The sequence below is a fragment of the Cotesia typhae genome, unplaced genomic scaffold, assembly GCF_013202065.1.
Source record: "Cotesia typhae breed Kobodo isofemale line unplaced genomic scaffold, CoteBio_Ctyphae contig_69, whole genome shotgun sequence".
NCBI lineage: Eukaryota > Metazoa > Arthropoda > Insecta > Hymenoptera > Braconidae > Cotesia > Cotesia typhae.
In genome coordinates this window covers 1,140,808-1,160,128 of record NW_027423763.1, presented here as the reverse complement: position 1 = coordinate 1,160,128, position 19,321 = coordinate 1,140,808, and the positions used below count along the sequence as shown (strand labels likewise).

General features: G+C 32.7%; 2 protein-coding genes across 9 annotated transcripts; one reads left to right on the top strand and one right to left on the bottom strand.

Annotated features, from left to right (window-relative positions):
* Positions 1 to 3,406: 3,406 nt before the first annotated feature.
* LOC141532854 (uncharacterized) lies at positions 3,407 to 6,120 on the bottom strand. The gene is made up of 2 exons (XM_074251416.1): positions 5,908 to 6,120; positions 3,407 to 4,838 (listed from the first exon to the last, which is right to left on the bottom strand). The coding sequence occupies exons 1-2, from the start codon at positions 5,941 to 5,943 to the stop codon at positions 3,528 to 3,530; spliced, it is 1,347 nt and encodes a 448-aa protein (XP_074107517.1). The 5' UTR covers positions 5,944 to 6,120; the 3' UTR covers positions 3,407 to 3,527.
* Positions 6,121 to 6,975: 855 nt separating this feature from the next.
* On the top strand, positions 6,976 to 18,888 carry LOC141532758 (uncharacterized). 8 transcript variants are annotated; one of them, XM_074251240.1, is made up of 8 exons: positions 12,685 to 13,197; positions 13,287 to 13,460; positions 13,870 to 14,165; positions 14,287 to 17,656; positions 17,718 to 17,901; positions 17,957 to 18,045; positions 18,266 to 18,292; positions 18,372 to 18,888. In XM_074251240.1, exons 2-7 carry the CDS (start codon positions 13,445 to 13,447, stop codon positions 18,289 to 18,291), a joined length of 3,981 nt encoding a protein of 1,326 aa, XP_074107341.1. In that variant the 5' UTR covers positions 12,685 to 13,197; positions 13,287 to 13,444; the 3' UTR covers position 18,292; positions 18,372 to 18,888. The 8 variants fall into 8 exon arrangements, with proteins under 8 accessions (XP_074107338.1, XP_074107342.1, XP_074107344.1 ...); XM_074251237.1 differs by lacking the exons at positions 12,685 to 13,197; positions 18,266 to 18,292 and adding an exon at positions 6,976 to 7,164; XM_074251236.1 differs by lacking the exon at positions 18,266 to 18,292 and having other exon boundaries at positions 12,687 to 13,126.
* The last annotated feature ends 433 nt before the right edge of the window (positions 18,889 to 19,321 follow it).

The following is a 19,321-nucleotide window of genomic DNA, read 5'->3' as shown; positions in this document are numbered from 1 at the left end:
GAGTCGATCAACAAAAACATATACCCAGTATTCTAGACAGCGAAGCGCGAATAGACAAATAAAGTTGAAAAAAAAAAAAAAAAAAAAAATAACATAATTATATTGTACTTGAGAGATAAGTAGATCTTGAAAACGATAACAATAAAAGTTGTGTATTAAAACTCTCGTGGTTGTGTATTAAAACACACAAGATAAGTTTGTTGATCTTACGAATTTATTTTTACAACAAATAACACGCTCTTACTATTTAATATTAATTTTTTTGTCGAATTATCATAATTATATTTAATTAAGATTATTATGTTTATTTTATTTTCCGAATTCATTGATATTTTTTTTTAGTTAATTAAAAATTAATATTACTAATCAATAATTAAATATAAACATTAGAAAGTATATTTGTTAAAAAGAAAAAAATTTAATTAATTTTTTTTACAACTGTATTATTTGTACTTGACATTATTTATGCAATAAAATACTAAGTTAACTACTGCTATAATCAACTTGCAATTTATTTGCATCTATAATCTAGAATACCGTTGCGGAAAATTGAATAAATTACCCGTTTACTTTTCAATTTTTATTACACAAACTAATTCCAGTAATCCGAAAAAAAAGGAAAATTTTCAATTTGAATTTCCCGCGAAAAAAATCCTGTGAATCCCATGGCTTTATGAAAAGTGGCGCGCAATTCAAACCGATAAGATAAAAATATGAAAAAAAGCGACTTATTAGTTGTAAAAAAACTTTTTTTATATAAATTAATTATTATTAATAATCATTTGAGCGATCTACGGAAAAAAATCACGAAAAATTATTCCAAGGTCGCTTAGCCTTTAATGGTAATTTATTCCGTTTTTTTTTTTTATTCAAGAAAGAATACAAACAATAACTCTAATTGGCTTAAAAAAATTAATAACGATCTAATAACTTAGTTATACAACTATTTATGATGATCAAGATCATTAGTTAGATTAATGCGCACGATTCTCAGAATAATACAAAAAAAAATTAGAATTTTTCGTTTTAGTTTGTTTTATGACACTCACGCTAAGTCCAATGGCAAACTAGAGTCATTGTCAAGGATTTATACATATACGTGATGATACTCTTGTTATCTACGCCTTAATTACTAATCTATTGTGCAGGTTAATAACAAAATCCAGTGAGTGACATTTACTATTCACTGTAATCTCAGTGTAATTTCTTATTTTATTTAAATTTAATAAACTAGCGGAGTTTATTCAGACAGAACGCAGACTATCATTATCCGTCTGTTATATATTTCCTTTCCGATTCTCTAATGGCCTTGCTAAGACCTCGGAACTGCAACCATTGAAAGAGAATAAAACAACTATGAAATTTATAGTCTAAAGTTGCAGTTAATTATCATATTCTTTGTTTTGTTTTTTAATTTATATTTTAAAGAGTTATTTTTTGTCGGAAAAAAATTTTTTTTTCCATAAAAAACCTTACTAGCTACGACTTAGTCATGCAGCGCCATCTGGCAGTTTAAATTGGTATTAAAGGAACTATCCAATATGGCCGCCCGTGACAAGTGCCATATTTAACTTTAATTTGTTAATTATAATTTTACCACAAGGTGTATTAAATTTTTAACAACATAATTGGAGAATTTTAAGTGGCAAAAGTTAATTGAAAAAAAAAAAAAAAAAAAAAAATACATTATAGATCAAAAGGAAAAAATTTTTGATCCAATTTTAATATAATATACGGTATTTTTTTTTTTAATAGTCTCTTTGTAATGTTTTTAATTTATAGAAAAAAATTTGAGGCTTATTATATACTCTGGTAAGATTTTTCTGCAAGCGAGAAGGCGTAGCCATCTAGCGGCGAAACCAACAACTAATTTCCAACGAAAATTATCTATTAAGTTAATTTAATTATAAACAAGCTTAAAAATGAGGAAATATTGAATTAATACAAGATTATGATTACAATAATTTTATTTTTTGGATCAACAATATTTTTTTTCACTCGATTAGTTTTTTTTTTAGTATAAAAATAAATTTGAAAGGTATTTAAATAAAAAAATTTTTTTCTACAGTCTGGTGACGTAGTTTAACAAAAAAGTTACGGTATATATTTATTAATACTTATTTATATTGGATCAACCTTGAATCAACCCTATATCGCATGATAGGGAGCCGTTCCCACTAATTTGCGGAAATAGTAATGTCAATGTAAAAATCATTACTTTATTAAATTACCGCGTAATTAAGATTACAGATGTAACTTACTTACATATTTCTACACGCACATATCTTGTCACTAAGTTACGACACGTGACATCTTAATAAATAAGAAAAATATATATAAATAAATAAAAATGTTATGCAACTAAAACGAGTATGTTGTAAATTTTTAAATAATTAGACATGAGATTTTTCGAATATATCGACAGATTGCATCACTATTTCTAAATCCTGGGGAATTTTTACGAGCATTAACAATAAGTTCACTTTTTTTTTGTGACAGATAATTAATTTCTCAACTTGTCTGATTGATTATTATAATTAATAATCAATAATTTTATTGCGAAATGCGTTTCGCAGAAATAAAAATAGTTCAAAACAGGTTTTAGTTTTAATCTATGAATAATTCTCAGTGGTTTTGTTTGAATTTATTATTCACACTAGTTACATCTAATTATTGTCATATTTGCATACGGATTATAAGATAGGTGATGAAATTTTATTTTTTCAAAAAAACGTTTTTTTTCCTGGTCGTAAGATAAGTTTTGTTTTAAAAAATTTTATAAAAATCACAAGCTTTAGATAATTTAAAGAAATTCAAAGCTTTATTGGTCTGCATAGGAGTTAATCTAGCGACACGTGTCATTATGAATGATTACACATACTCGCTACACATAGACGCGTATACAGAGAAGCTATGCTCGGATAATACGTTTTATAGATTATTAAGGTAATTTAAAATTCAAATGAGCCTAAATTATTGAGAAAATTTTATTCAATTATTAAAATTTACTTGTCACTATAATTTTGCTATTTAAGTAATTTAACGACTAATGCTTCCGTCTTTTGAATTTTCGCAGTGTTTAATACGTTTTTTCATTACTTATACACTAAAAAAAAAAATTAATTTGATTCTGGGCTGAATAGTAGTTACGGACAATTTCTCGGATAGCTTAGCTGGTAGAGCTTTTGGTGCGCAACCAAATGATCCGGGTTCGAATCCTGGTCTGGGTCGTCTGTTGTTTTCGGTTACCAAAAAATTCCTACTGAGTAAGGTCTCCCCTTTTTTTCTTCAGTTCCCAAATTTTTCTTCAATGACAAATTTACCTACGAATTATGGCTTCCTTTTGAGTCATAATTTTAATAAAAGTATAAGATTAAAAACATCCGTGCAAAAATAAGAACATCAATTATATTATGTATCAAATTTATTAAACCTTTAATTAGGTAACAACCTCATAATAACACTTATTCAAAATCTTAACCTTAATCACTAATACTGAGTATCCTTAAAAATAACCACTATCTAAATCATTTATCGTAAGTATTAACCACCGCATCCATATCCAACTGCGATAAAAGTTCATCGTCGCTGTCTCCAAAAGTGTCGTCATGAGCATCAGTTCCGCCATTAGCATTATTCACCATCACATCATTTCTTTCCGGACTAAGTTGCATCTGGGACATCATTTCATCATCGCTGTCATCCAACAAATGATCATCGAACGTCGAGCTTGGAACTTCCTCAGTTCTAGCCACTTCTTGACTTAGGTTATCTTGGACACTAGAAAGTTCCCGCTGCACGGCGAATCCTTCGAACAAGTTATCGTCCAATTCAAAATCACTCATATCCATCAAGGTATCCGGAATTCTTTGACTAACTTGGGTTCCTAGCTCTTGTTCCATCAATTTTGAAAGTTCCGGCGTGGTAATAAGCCTTGACTTGTCGTTGTAGGCAGCTACGATACTTATTGGCGAAATGAAGAGTATAGAAGTAGTGAGGGAGGCTTTCGAGCCTCGGAGATTTAAAATTCCAACGTCGCGGAGCAGAACAACGACTCCTGGCTGCAAAATATTGGGATACCTCGCGAAAATGTCCTTGTGCATCATTCCTTCGATAGAATCCGAAATGTCCTTAAGAGTCACTCGCGGATTAGCAGCAGACCAGTCAATTTTGTCGATGATTCCAGCAAGGACTGGAATTTTCTTACTTCTGCCCAGGTTCTTTATCGACGAAATGTCCTTGCCGGTAAGGTAGTCCTGCGGCAATTCGTTAATCATCAGCCGCCATGCGCCGTCGGTAAACAGCTTTTTGGTATCCTGCGAGCAGGAAAATCTCGACTCAGCCCTCCCTTCCTCCGAATCATCGTTCAGGTTATCATGAAGCGCTTTGGACAGACTTTGGTTTTTTTTAGCTGCCGAGAAACTGAGCAGGCCTGCCGGCCCAGGAAATTTCCGCACTAAAGTCTTCGGAGGCTCTTTTGGCTTAGGTGATAAAGGCCGTTTGAAAGGGCTGCGGTCGTTCTTTTCGGTTAAGAGATTCTTCTGAATGTTATTTGGGGTCTTTTTGGACATTGTCTCCAGAAGGAGGTTCTTTAGAGTTTCTCGCTCTTTTGGAGATCGCGGCGGAGTCGCGGATCTTGACATTAGGTCTAGTAATAGGGTCTTACAAGAGGATTCTTCCGGCTCGGCTTCAACCTCTGGAGGTCGCTCGAATAGGTCCAACAGGAGGTTCTTTCGGGAAGATTGCTCCGGGCTTTTGTTCTCGTCCGGACTTTTTTTGAGAGGCTCTTGCTGGGTAAAGAGCATTGTTTCATTGCTTTCGATTTCTTGTAAAGAGTCCTGGAAGTAAATTTTTTTATCACTCGCCTGAAAGTTGTTCCAAGCTGCTAATGCTTAGAAGTTTCTTTTAAACTTTCAAGAGGGTTACAATTTTCAATAAAAGTCGAATTTTTTTATATACTAATTTTTTTAATGAATTTTGAAATTTCAATTAAATTTTTTAAGTTTATTTCTTTAGAATTTATTTAATTGAAATAAAAAAATTTATGAATTGTCAGATAGTCGCTAATTTAAGTATAATAATTTTTTATGATAAAAATAACAGATAAATGATAATTATTTTATTTATAAAAAAAATTTACAAGATTTTTCAAATTTTTATTCCATTTCTTGGAAAATTTTTCGTTAAATTATAAAAAAAAATACTAAAGGACATTTTTAACATTAAAAAATTTGAAAAAAAAAAAAAAAATATATATATATATATATATATATATATATATATATATATATATATATATATATATATATATATATATATATATGTATATATATAAAATCAATTTTTAAAAACATTTTTTTAGTAATTATTAAAAATAAAAAAAAATTTTTTTTAACAAAAATTGAATTTTTGATTTTTAAAAATTTTTACAGGTCAATATTTTTTGTCGTAATTTATTTATAAAAAAAAAATTCTTAAAATTTAATAAATATCTACTTTATTAATTTTTTTGTTGACAAATCCAAATAAAAATAAAAAAAGTAAATAAACAATTTTGTTAAAAACTATCACTTGAGTTTATAAATTCCGAGACTTTGACATATTAAAATAAAGATAACAAAAAATCACGAATTCCGAAAAAAAAAAAAAAACGATACTAAAAATTCGATTGTCGTCTCAGGATAATCATAAAAACATTAAAATAAAGTAAACAGAATTTGGATAAAGTCGCGCGCGGGCTTAACCTTCATTTTAATTATTTTATTTTTTATTATTTTATTCGTGGATTTAATCCGGCAAATTTTGAGACTGATAATTATATTCTTCATATTTATCTTCATTATTTAATTTGTAATATATTAATAAAAAAATTACAATAGAAATAAAGTAATAAAATTTCGTAAATACCTCGTCGAAGTCAAAGTCTCTGTCAAACTCGGCCATGATTAATTTAATTTAAAAACAACAAGTATAGTTTTTTTTTTTTTTTTATTATAATATCATGTTGAGGAAAAAACAGTTTTAATTATTCACTTCACTGATTTTTATTTTGTAAAAAATAATTTATAGTTCTTTATTGAGTTTGTAAAAAATTTATGTGCAGTTTGTAAACAAATGTGTGCAGCGACTGAAGCGCCAACTGTTGTTTTAAAATAGAAGCTTGTGGCGGGAAATTGAACTTATCGATCGCGGGCAATTTAAAAATTCTTTTTATTAACAAATTTAAAATTTAAAATTATTTCTAGTAATTTTTTTTAGAGAATTTTGTTTTTATTTAATTTATTTAAAGAGTTTTTAATTTAATAAATTTTCTTTAGTAAAAATTTTTTTGTAAACAAAATTTATTAAGTAACTTAAAAGATTATTTTCATCATTTTTATTTTATAAATTTAATAATTTTTACATTTAATACATTTTTAAATAAATAATTAAAGACAAAAAATTTTTTTTTCAATCTTTATTATTTCAGAATTCATTTTTTAACATTTCTTCTTTAAATTTCATCAAATATTTCATTTTTAAAAATTTTTTTATTTTTACATAAATTCCCAAAAAAATTAATAAAAATCTTTTAAATTGTTAATTTTTACATCTTTTCAAAAAAAAAAAAAAAAAAAAAAAAAAAAAACAACTAGGTTACAATAAAATCCTTAAATATATTTCTAATAAAAAAATTCAGAAAAGCGCGCGAAAAATACCAAAAAAATGTTTAATTTATTTAAATTCTCAATTTAAACTCTAAATTTAAATCCCGCGCAAAAATTCCAACCAATCAGCGCCTAGAAACCATTCAAATAGGGAAATTGAAGAAACTACCGTTGGTATAAAATTCTAGTACCTCTTCTCAGCCCCAGAGGACGAGAGTCCTTCATCTAGTGCGTGATATACTCCTGCTAACAAAGATTACACTGTAGCGATGTTATATATGTATAGTCAGGGAGCGATAGTGAATATAGAAAGCAATAAAAAGTTTAACTGAGTTACGGAATAATAAATTTAGTATACAGTCTATAGTCTCAAGTAAAATACGTTATTATTTACAATAATAATAATAATCGCAATATATAAAATAATAAATAATAAAAAAAATATCTCGATATTTTAAAAAGAGTGAGAATGTTAAGTGTTTTAACAGTTTTGTATCAATTACCATCGATCTACTAGGTAAGCCTCAAAAAAATAAATTTGCAACAAACAATTCGCTTTGTTTCGTTTACTTATTAACTCCATTTTTTTTTACTTTTAACTCTTTGTACAATTTCTTCCCTTGCAATTGTTCGGTAAAGTGCTTTATTGTTTATTGGTTACAAATGTGCGCTTTGTTGTAACTGTATTCATTACTCAAAGTACTTATTATTAACATCCATTGTTTGTAAATCGCTTTTAATTTTTTAAACAAATAAAAACTGCAAGCTAACCTTAAATTTGTTTATTAAAAAAAAAAAAAATTGATTAATTAAAAGTTAACTCAAAAAAACAAGTAATTATTAATTACATTTGTAATTAACTACTTTCAAAAAGAACAACCGATTTGTTAATTGCACCTCATTAAGATTAAGGACTCGGTGATAAAATGTTCATTAAGATCACTTGTCTTCTCACTTTAGATTTTTTTTTTTTTTTTTTTTTTTGGTAAATAAAATTGTTAGTAAATTATTGCTTGGAAGGTTAATCAAGGATTAATTTATATAGTTTTTTTTTTTTTTTTTTTAAGAGGAAAAAAGAATAAGGATAATTTAATTGGAATAAATTAAAAAGCGAACAAAGAAAAAAACGCAACGGCATCCCCTCTAGGCAACCGACCTCTATTGATTGTTCCTCCGTACTACTGGCCTACTTTTATTCACCCTTTTTTTTCAACCCCAATATCCGAAGCATTACTTCCAGCTCTTGAAATTATCAATCTCAGTTTTTCTTCCTTTCACGGTTAAGCTTCAATCCTTTTTTATCTTCAAACGGAATAAACAAATCGGAGGAATAAAATTTTGGGAAAAATTACCAAGAATTTATTATTAAATTTTTTTTTGGACCATTATATAATAATAATTATTATTTAAATTAAAGAAAAACAAAATTTAAATTCTTTTCAATACTTCTGAATATTTTTGGATTATTTCTCTTATTAATATTGTAAATTAATTTGAATTTTTTTTTTTTTTTCTGACCCAAAATAGTCTTTGTGGTTTAGAAATGTGAATAAATAATTTTATTCTTTTTTCTTGATTAAAAAATACGAAAAACAGAATAATCTTGACTTTCAAGGCTTCAAACAGTTACTTACGATTGAAATCTTGAATTAAAAATTTTGGTAACAGTTCCGGGTGAAGTAATTATACCCAGAAGTCAAAAAGTTTGAATAGAGGCTCAAACTCCCTAAAAGTAAATATCAAATTAAAGATTTTATCTTTTGTGCGTGGAAAATGTAAAGGAAGTTCGTCTTTTGATGGATATTTTTTATTTTATTTCATATTTCAATGTCTAAGAATCCTTTTATGACGGAATACATTCTGTACTTTGAATAATTATGATAAAATATTGTACTTTGATGATTTCAAGCTTAAATTATTCAAATTTTGAGATTTTAATAGAATTTTGTTGAAAAATCGGGTTTAAAAAAAAAAATAGTTTTTTTGTATTGTTAGATTTTTCATCCAGTCTAATACAACAATTTTATTTTTTTCGTAATATTATTAGTATGTATTTTCCTCCAGGCATTAAGAATTTAGCCACGATTCAAATTTGTTATTAAAGATAAATTTTTCTGAAAAAATAATTCGGACTGTCTAGACCAGGACTCGAACCTGGATCTTCTGGTTATACATTGAAGGCTCTACCTGCTAAACTATCCGAGACAAATAAATATTTAATTATACCCTCGGCTTTAAAAATTTATTGAAAGCTGAAAATTTTTAAGCCAAGATTTTTATTATATCCACGATAAATTTCTAACAGCAAAAATCTAAAGACTAATTACGCTCTCGCAAAAAAACAAAGTAGACACTTTTAAGCTAAACGCTTTGGAACGTAAACAATGGAACTATATCGCGTCGGAATAAAACAGGAAGAGAGAACGATTAGTCTCTAAATTAGCGACCCTAGAACACGTTCTGGACTGTCATTAAATATTTCTCTCTTAAAGTACGCTCAACTAATTAAGCTTCGCACCAAAAAAGCCTCTTGCACTGCATTAATGAAGGATGAAGGTCACCAAGGTTAAAATTGATTGAACTTGGATCGCACGGCAGCAAGCACGCACCAACTGAAGACTTCTATAAACAAAACAAATCTGATCGTTGTTAAAAGTATAAAAGTAATCTTTTACGCCAATCAATTAGGATTAAACGGTATCTGAGAGTGAATTATACCGAGCTGGCACGCAACTTAGATCGTTTGATGTAGTCACGTCATACACCCGATCTAGCTCCTCACATCTACAATCCTAGCAGTACAACCCTTAGTAATTGTATTTGTGCTATCATGTTGGATAAAATACCTTTTCAAGGGAATCCCCTTACTCAATAAGGTCAGGTGACTACCTCGGACAAGGTGAAGGTTGTTTACTAGTTTTGTCGGTATTTACTATCAAGCTTTAGTCATTTTGCTTGTTTTAATTGTTAATACTTACCTGATAAATCTTTTTGAAGTCTTCTACGATATTCCATTAATTCTTACGTCTTCATTTTAATCAAAGAATCATTGAAAGTAAATATTCTTAATGTTTTTGTGATAAATCGGCAAAAAAAAAAAAAAAAAAACTGGCTAAAATAACTAAAGGAAGACCAAATCACAAAATTTCTTCACGGATTGATCTATAGTCCAAAGCTGCGATCCGTTTTCAGTATTTGGGTAGCAAAATATCAACCCAGATCTGGTTGGATCAAGTAAATATTTAATCATTGAGTCATATAGCTCTGTTTGCCCTCATCAAGCTTATTAGAAGCAAATATTCCATAGGAAAAAATTCAAAATTCATCGCCGGATCATAAACTGGAATCAAAGCAGGGAATTAGCATCAAACGTGACCCCGAGTTAGACTAAAGCTAGGGCACGTGTACACCTGTCTTTACCCTCTGGATATCAACAGTGAGTCATCTTTGGTGTGCTCATTGTTCGCTGTGCTATCGACTGTCTATATCAACATGAATATGTTATGAGACATGCATGATGATAATTCGTCAGGAAAATTTTCGTGACCTTTAAATGCTAGGCCAATGTACGTGTTTGACACTTTTGACTTTCAATATAAAATTTAACCAGTTCCTTCTCTGGTACACTGCTTCTTTGATGAACTGTCTCTATCTTTATGTACCTACTGGTCTAATTTTAAACCATTAGGATGTAAGAGAAGAGGAAGAATGTTTTGTAGATTTTAAAATGCGAAACCACTCCTCGAGACTTACGGCTTAGACCGTTCTTTCATTGATGCTGGCGTCAGAATTCAGTCTTGACGTAGGTCTGGAGCTATGCCAATATTCGCAGAAACTTTGCAGATTTATTTTTCATACGCATTTGTCGATAGATACCGTTTGATTATTTAACAGCTTCTTTCACTTCCTGAGTTATGATCATTGCTAGTCATTCAGGGATAGACTAAGGAAAATTGTAATTTAAATCCTTCTAGATCTGCAATGTTATAGATTTAGTATTTATCGATTTTAAAAATAAAATTTTAGACAAAATGTCGGCAACTGAAGAATATATTGTAGACTAAAAATATCCAGAGGCTAAATTATAAAAAATTACGGCACTAATGTCAAAATTTTAAATTTTGTTGGAAAAAATATGTAACTTTTGGTGCGACAACTAAACTAAGAGCTTGTCGGAAATTCGCCAAATTAATCTAAATAATCTATGAAGGTTATCTAAATAAAGCGCGGAATTTAAATAAATTTAATAATTCACTGTTTATTTGAAGCATAATAAAATTGATTCTTTTAAATTTGAATTGTCAAAAATTAATTTTGGCAAGCGGAAATTAAGAAGCAATAATTTCGCTGAAGAGTGATAAACAAATTAAACGGCAGATAAAATTAACAAGACAAACGTTCTTTCTGAAGTTGAATATTCTTCAGGCTGTGTCAGGGAGAGTAGGTCGTTTCCATGGTAACTGGGTGCATCAGACCTGGTAAACTGCATAGGACCTTTCAGGACACGCGTTCACTATCACAATTGCTGATTAATGAAATAAAATTATAGTTTGAGAAGAAAGCTTATGTTTGAAGCTTAAATTTATTTCAGTTGCAAATATTGAAAATAGCAAGCAATTGTTCTTTTGTGCTAGATTTTATCTTGAAAAACAGAGATAGATTGTAGCATCTGCATTGATAAAACTTTTGTGAAGAAATGTAAAGTTTTATAGAAAAATGTAAACCCATTGAAAAGTTTTACGTAAAATATGACTTTTTGAATTCCTTTTTCTGTTATACTGAAAATAGTACAATAGAATCATCACGTAAATAAAAAGTATAGTTGAATTTAAATTTATTAACACGGAAAATCGATAAAATAATAACAAAAAAAAAAAACGATAATAATAATTTTATTGTAAATTTATTTACATCACTCGATTCTTATTTGATAACACAACATTCTTTTGCCGTAAGATTTACTGCATTGCCGGTTTACTGATTGAGTCACGCAAAACCTTGAATCCTGACTCACCCATTGATTATAAGAAAATTTGTTCGTTTGCCGTAAAAGAAGACTACTTAACAGGTATCTATGCTTTTGTCACTGTTAAAAATAAAATTCAAATAAATTGGCGCCCAATTTGGTAATAACAAAATAAAACTATCCAGCAATATTTAAAATTATCGGACAGAGATAGGTTGAATGCTATCGGATCAATAAGATTAAAACGTGCGCAACAAACATTGGGTCACCCTGTATTATGCCAGGGATAGGGAGGTGCATGACCTAGTTACACTGAACAAAGTTATATATAGGTCATAGACACCATTTTCATCAGGTCAAACTTACCCGCTCGCCCAGCCTCTATTATCAAATTAATTAACATAACAATAACAATTATTATTCCGATGATAAATCATCAGTAAGCTCTAATGAAGAGCTTACTGATGACCCCAGGAGAAAATTACAGCTATTTAAAGCCAATTCTTGGAAGTAATTTCAAATATTTCATAAATATTTAAAAGTGTTGTGTCGATGACTATTACAAAACAGCATTTAGTTGCCAATTTGCTAAAACAAATCCTCACTTTTAGGAAATCCTTACTATAGATAGAGCAAATGATGCTGCTGGTTATTTTCCAAGTTTATTAATGGCGCTTTTCATAATCACGACTTTAGGTCAGTGATTATAATGATGCTGAAGAATGATTAGAGATGAGAAAAAAAAAGGGAACAAAAAAGGAATCTCTGTTAGCTGTCATCATTGATCATACCGCTATTTTCTCGAACACCCGTTGGACGTTCTCCTCCCAGCAAGAGTCGGTTTAGGTATCTATGTTTGATATGCGCAAGCGTGCTCTAAACTACTACTATCAACCACCTCAGCAACTGCACCACATATATATATATATATATATATATATATATATGTATGCGTGTAGGAGTACTACCACAATAGAAATGGGTATATACTATCCAAGTTTTACCTACATTCCCCTTTCACCTTCTACAAAGTACTGCCAGTGGACGACCACCACCGTTAGTAGATTCGGGTAGTTCGCCAATAGACGCCAAAGCAAGCTGTCTTTTTTAACGTCTTGCTCGGTCCGGTAGTGATACCATGGGATTGATTTTATCACAAAACATGAGGACATAACCTCAGACAATTTACTTTTCTTTTTATCACCTCATGTTTATTTATGGAGTTTTTATCCGTATCATACGTTAAATACGTTAAAAATATTCATGAACATCGACGGAGTGATATACTAAAGAAACATAACATGCGGTGGTTTTTTTCTCAACAACTCGATACTATGAATATATATTGTGATATGAAAAAAATCTAATATTGTTTTTACAGTTATACTTGTGAAATATCCATCTCTGACTCGATTGATCACTTATCTTCATAACACACATACTGACCAACTATACTTATGAATAATTCATCAATCAATCAATCAATTTCAACCAATTAAATTGATTCTGTGACGTAAATACCAATAATCTTTTTTAATTTATTGTTCTATCTAAAATTCAATTAGTTTTGATTTGCCAATTTGGGTAATGTTATTTAATAATTCCTAATCCACCGATTATAAAACTAAACAATTAGTTGAGACAATAAACAGACTGTTATTGTTGGATTACAGACGACGAACAATGTTGGAAATTGGGAACAAAGGAAGAGAAATACGGGAGGCACATAAAGCTTGTGCTCTTTCACAAAGACCATTGTACTAACCTATCCCGTACTAGCTTCAATTGAGAGACTACGGGATTCCCTTTACAGCCTTACATAGATTAACCCATGGCACGGCTGGAAAGTAAGTCTAAATACCCGTAGACGTAGTACCCCAATATCTTTTCCGACTTTGATTATGCATCAGTTGACTGGCAAATTTTTTTTTTTTTTTAATTAGCTTCTAAAGTCCTCTATAAACTGAAAACTTTTTTCCTTTTAGGATAAATCTGGATTTAAATATATTTCCTATGGAATTATGGTAATTTGTGTGTTTTTTTGTTACTTTTGCTAACATTTTGTTTGAAAGCTTTTATCACATTTTGGCATCTATTACACACACCCATACGTCATCAACCATTAGACGTTAGGATAGTGTTCTAATGGCAAAGCTCCTTCAACCGGCAGATTCGGTTATAGTTTCACGATTTGAAGTAAAAAAACTTAAAACAACAAATAAGTAGATGTAGTAGCAAAGATAATTACTGTTTCAGTACCAAGTATAGTGGTGCACAAAGGAAACAGATCGCAGAGCCGGCCCGTAAGTCCCACCGGTCCATCCTCGGCTGGGATGCCGGCTCTTCCCACTGGCAAGAATGTACTAGTGTCTGGTGGTACAGCTTACTCAACCTTGGGGGATCAGGAAATGATAGACAGTGATGTCAATGTTACTATTGAAAATTTATCATCTGGGAATACTGTTACATGTCCTACATCACTTCCTGTGCCGTCTTGTCAGCCTAGTCCACCCGACAAAATCGATTCGGAGTCCAACAATTACCGCAATAGGGTTAGAATCCTTTATCACTCCCCATTAGCTTATCAACACCCTAAACTTAATTAGCTTATTGCGCTAATTCATTGGTATTTTTTTTTTTTTTTTTTTTTTTTTTTTTTCAATTACTTTGCAGGCAAACACCAAGGTGAAATTGCTAGTGAGAAGCCATGCAATGAGGGAATCAACTTCGCCACCACGTGAACCCCACAATGGGGCTGCGTCGCCACGTAGCCCTCAGCAGTCTGATCCAGTTGACAAGAAATTGGGGAACGGAAGCAACGGTGGTCTCTCACACAATAACTCAAATTCAAAATTAAACAACGATTCTATTTATAACAATAGTAACAATCTGAGTGCCGCCCAATCGCCAAAACAAACCCGAAATACCGCGACGTCACCTACTTGCCGTACTCCATCGAGAAATGGTCAATCTAGTCCATTACAGACACCAAAGAGTGCTAGTACGTCACCAACGAATAATCGTGATAATAATAATAAAAATGACAATGGTCAACGATCTAAAGCTACCAGCCCGTTAGTTGTTACGTCATCATCAAAGTGCAATAATTGCGTTAAAAACAATCACAATAATGATAAACCTGGATTATTACAGACGCCTCCATCGCCTTCGAAATCAACTGGCGTACAGTATTCACCGAAAAATCACGGTCACACAAATAATTACAGTAATAATAATTGCCAGCAGCAATCTCGGAATGATAATCGACGTTCTCTTAGTGTTTGTAATAATCAGTGCTCAAATCAATGCTCTAGCAATACATTGACTGTCGGAAGTCGCACAAGACACAAATTACGGCATCAAAATTCATCCTCACAAGGAAGCGGTAGTTTAGACAGTGTATCGCCATCCTTATCACGTGATAACAGTACAGAACTCTATACCGATAGCACTGGTATTGATCTCGAGCAGTTTATTGCTGTGACGATTAACCGTAATCAGAAGGACCGCTCGGTTTTACTTAAGATAGAGCGTGAATTGATAGAATTCGCTAAAGACCATCACAAAGTTTGCCATAAATTTCCCAATATGTCGTCGTACAATCGGATGCTGGTCCACCGTGTCGCCGCGTACTTTGGGATGGAACACAACGTCGATCAATCGGGTCTCAGTGTCATCGTAACACGTACCAAGAACATGAGAATACCCGACACAAGGTTCAAAGAACACATTAGGGACGATTTGATACTAACCGAAGAGCCACGTCGCAGTATACTTAAACGTGACTCTAGTTCGTTTGAAGACGGCTATAACTTCAAGTCGCCTGACAGGCTTTCCGGTGATTACTGCCGACGCAGCAAGAGTTTTGAAGAGCGGGAGGAGGAATACGAAAAAGTTCGCCGTCGTATATTCAAGGATAGCAGCGGTGAAAGCAGTGAAGTTGTGTCCTGGCCGTACTGGTCATCTTCTGAGAGTTCTGATGCGTCGGCACGCTATCGATTGCTCCATCCTGGTGACCATTCTGGGCGCCACGCTCGTTTGTCCAAAGGTGAATCTTGCGACGGACGTGAAGCATTTCGTGGTGTTTCGCGTCCCTCAGTGTCTAAGTCCTTCAGTTTTGGTGGGTATACTCGTGGAATGTTATCGCGTGGTGATAGCGTCACTTCGACTCGTAGCGCGGGTGCTAGACTAACTAAACAAGATTCTGGTGCTAGTATGTGCTCGCGATTGAGCCCTTCTAGCAGCGGATACAAATCACAAAGCCAACGGAGTGACATCACGATATCACCCTCACCATCACCCTCGCCAATTCCAGCGAATCCTTGCAGTCATGTACAATCTAGTCAAAACAATAACAATGCCTCAATAGACACCCAATCCAATGAAACAGTCATTTGGGCTGTCACAAATATCTCAAGCGTGCCACTGGGTAGCGTTATTATGAATCCACGCACTAATCAACCGTACACCAATTCAGATGGTACTCTTTATCGTTTTGATCCAGACAATCCACCGAAGATATTCAGCGATATTGAAGAGATTCGTGAAAGCCTGTCGTCAGAGACCCCAGACAAATTTCCTGAACTACCTGAGTCACCTAGACACAATGTGCCAGTTAATAAGTATAGTTCTAAAAAGCATAAAAACTCAATTAAATCATTACCCCCATCATCGATTAGCAATAACAATGGTGCTGTTAATAACCGAGTAACTAGTACAGCTACTTCCCCAACTCTACCATACTCAGCTAGTCCTCCGCCAGCGGTGCCCGAATCCATTCAAGTTCAAGACTTCACCCAGCCAATTAAATCCCCGGTTGAATCCCAGCCACCATGCACTCACGGATCATTGAATCCGCAATACCAAAACTACCCTGCGAATAATACCGAATTAAATTACAATCCCCCAGTATTTACAAATGCTCAACCACAGAATATCATCCAACGACCACCGGACTTGGCTATAAATCAGCAACAACAGCAGCAACCGCCTCCTCCGCCGCCACCACCGCCCCCTGATATGGTCTTCGGGCAGAACAATGTCTACGGAAATTATCCAATGATGATGCAAACCACCGTTCATCCCCAATCGGAAGTAACTGATCTCTCCGGCTATTTCATGGGAATGAACGTTTACGAGCAATCACGTGCTGGTTCAGAAGCATCGCAAACCACCCCGACCTTCCCAGCACCTCCGCCGCCGCCTCCTCCACCACTCCCTCCACCCAATGGACACAATGCTCCGAACAACCAGGCCATGCCGCCTTACTGGCAGCCACCTGCCCAAGGACAGCATCCTCAACAGCATTCTCATCCGCCCAACCAGATAGCCCCCCAGCAAATGTACTTCGTCCCTCCGTCAGGATCTACCTTGGCCGTCAGTCAGCCCTCAAACGACCGTTCTACGATCCAGCACCAAAGATTCCCCTCCAACTACACGTATAACCCCCAAACGATGACTCCGCCGAACACGGGACCCAATTATCCAGTCAACGGCTACCCAATCTCCTACAACTCGATGCCGGCTGTCACTCCATCACCCAGTGATTACTCCTACCAGAACCCTCTGTCCATGATGCCGGCTTACTACTCAGGACAACCCGGAATGCAGCCTCCGATGATGTGGCGAGTCCCTACACCACCAACCACCCCCACTTCCAACCAAATGCCAGGCATACCGGTGATGTACGTCAACTCAGGCACCTATCCTCCACCAACGATGGTCACTGCTGGATCCTACGGTCATCAGTTGTCAGGAACGGCTCCTGCCCCGCCTGGAGCGGTCTACATGACGCCGTCTCTCCTGCCCAACCTGCCAAACCTCGTGTTCCGACAGAATGTGCCCATGATGACAAGTGGAATTCGCGCGTCAACGCCCTCCGGGTCTCAACGGACCAGCAGGTCGCCCACGCCAGGTCACGAGTATCCTACCAACTCCCCAAATGGACCTACTGTTAATGGGGTTGCTGGCATTGACAACAGAAACGCACAAGCACAATCGCGTTACCCACTGCCAATGTACCAGGGTCTTCATATTGTGCCAGGTAAATTCATTTGATCTTCCTGATCAAGGGTATCAGAATTCTAAAGGTATTTTTGATTTAGGGGACATTAGACTGATGCATCCAGGCATGGCGAACAATCCCCGGCTCCAGTACGCTCCTGGACCATCTCCACCAGTCATTCAAGGCTGCCCACGTCCTTTCAGACCCCCGTCTTACTCTTCTAACTCTGGATGTCCTACGCCCAATTCTTTCGATGGACGGAACCAAAAAATTCGCAAACAAAGGTACTGATTATTTCCTTTTAAGCCTTAGTTTTGTGCTAATTTGAGGTTTGTTCAGGTCCAAGGTCACCACTTTGCTATCAAACGTCAGGTCCAATGTCTATCAAGTTTCTTCTATGCCTCCAAACCCGCCCAAAGATACGCAAGGTAACTTAACTAGTCTTAAATAAAATTTGACTCTGCTCTAGCTCTGATTTAAATTTCGCGGGCATTTCTTCTTTACCGACTGTAGAAGTTTTTTAACACTTACTATACCTGAAAATGGCGTTTTGTCGGTTGAAAGAGTTCTTTTTAGAGCTAGAGGAGATTTTTACACCCAAATTTGTTGTTGTATCTGTTAAAATGTTATATTTGTATATTTACAAAGCTAAACCGATGGAAAATATGTCTTAAGGTATTAAATCGGTTTTTAAAAAATAAAATAAACAATTTAATAAAATCCTACGGTTCAATTTTTTTAATGTTTCTTTCAGGAACCGTTAAAGTCACGATAAATCACTAATTCATCTGTAATTGACTAGTTAATTTGAAATCACTTGAGGAATGAAAATATGATTAACAAAATTGCCACCTCTGGTACAAAAGTAAAGAATAATAATAATTATTATTTTAAATAATGACTACAATGAACATACCGCAAAGTATGAAGAATGATTTATTAATAATAATAATAACAATAATGATAACATGTATTATTATAATTATTGGAAAGAAAGTAAGGTTAAGTATTGATTAATAAGCAATGAAGTGATTTAAGTAATGGGTGAGAAGTAAGGTAAGGTTTTAAATAACAATGTAAAAATGTCTTTTTATTTTATTATTAATAATTAGGTTACTATTATTTTATTATCATTATTTATAATAATATATCATTTGTTTGTTTTTTTGTTTTTGTTGATTTGATTAATAAAAAATGTTTTTTCGATTATAATTATAATACAAAAATTTATAAACCATTAATAAAAACAAATAAATATGGAATTGCACTTACATCCCCACTTACAGTGTAAAAAATAACACGAAATTATTAATTATAAGCTAAAGCGTTTATTTAAAATTATACTCGATATAAATTAGCTATTAAATAATTACAGATTATATATTAAATAATATATACGATTAAAAAAAAAAAAAAAAAAAAAATATATATATATATATATATATATATATATATATATATATATATATATATATATATATATATTTAAAAAAAATGATAAATTATTTTAAACGCTATTTTATAGATATATAAACAACAAATTAATTTTTTGAAGGTTTAAAATTATAATTATTTATCTAAAGAATTATCAGTATTTTTATTTTTTCATTTTCAAGGAATATTTTTAAACAAATTCGATGTTGAATTTATTTTTAATGTCACTGGATGTTGAAAAAAAAAATATAATACTTTTTTAAAGCAATA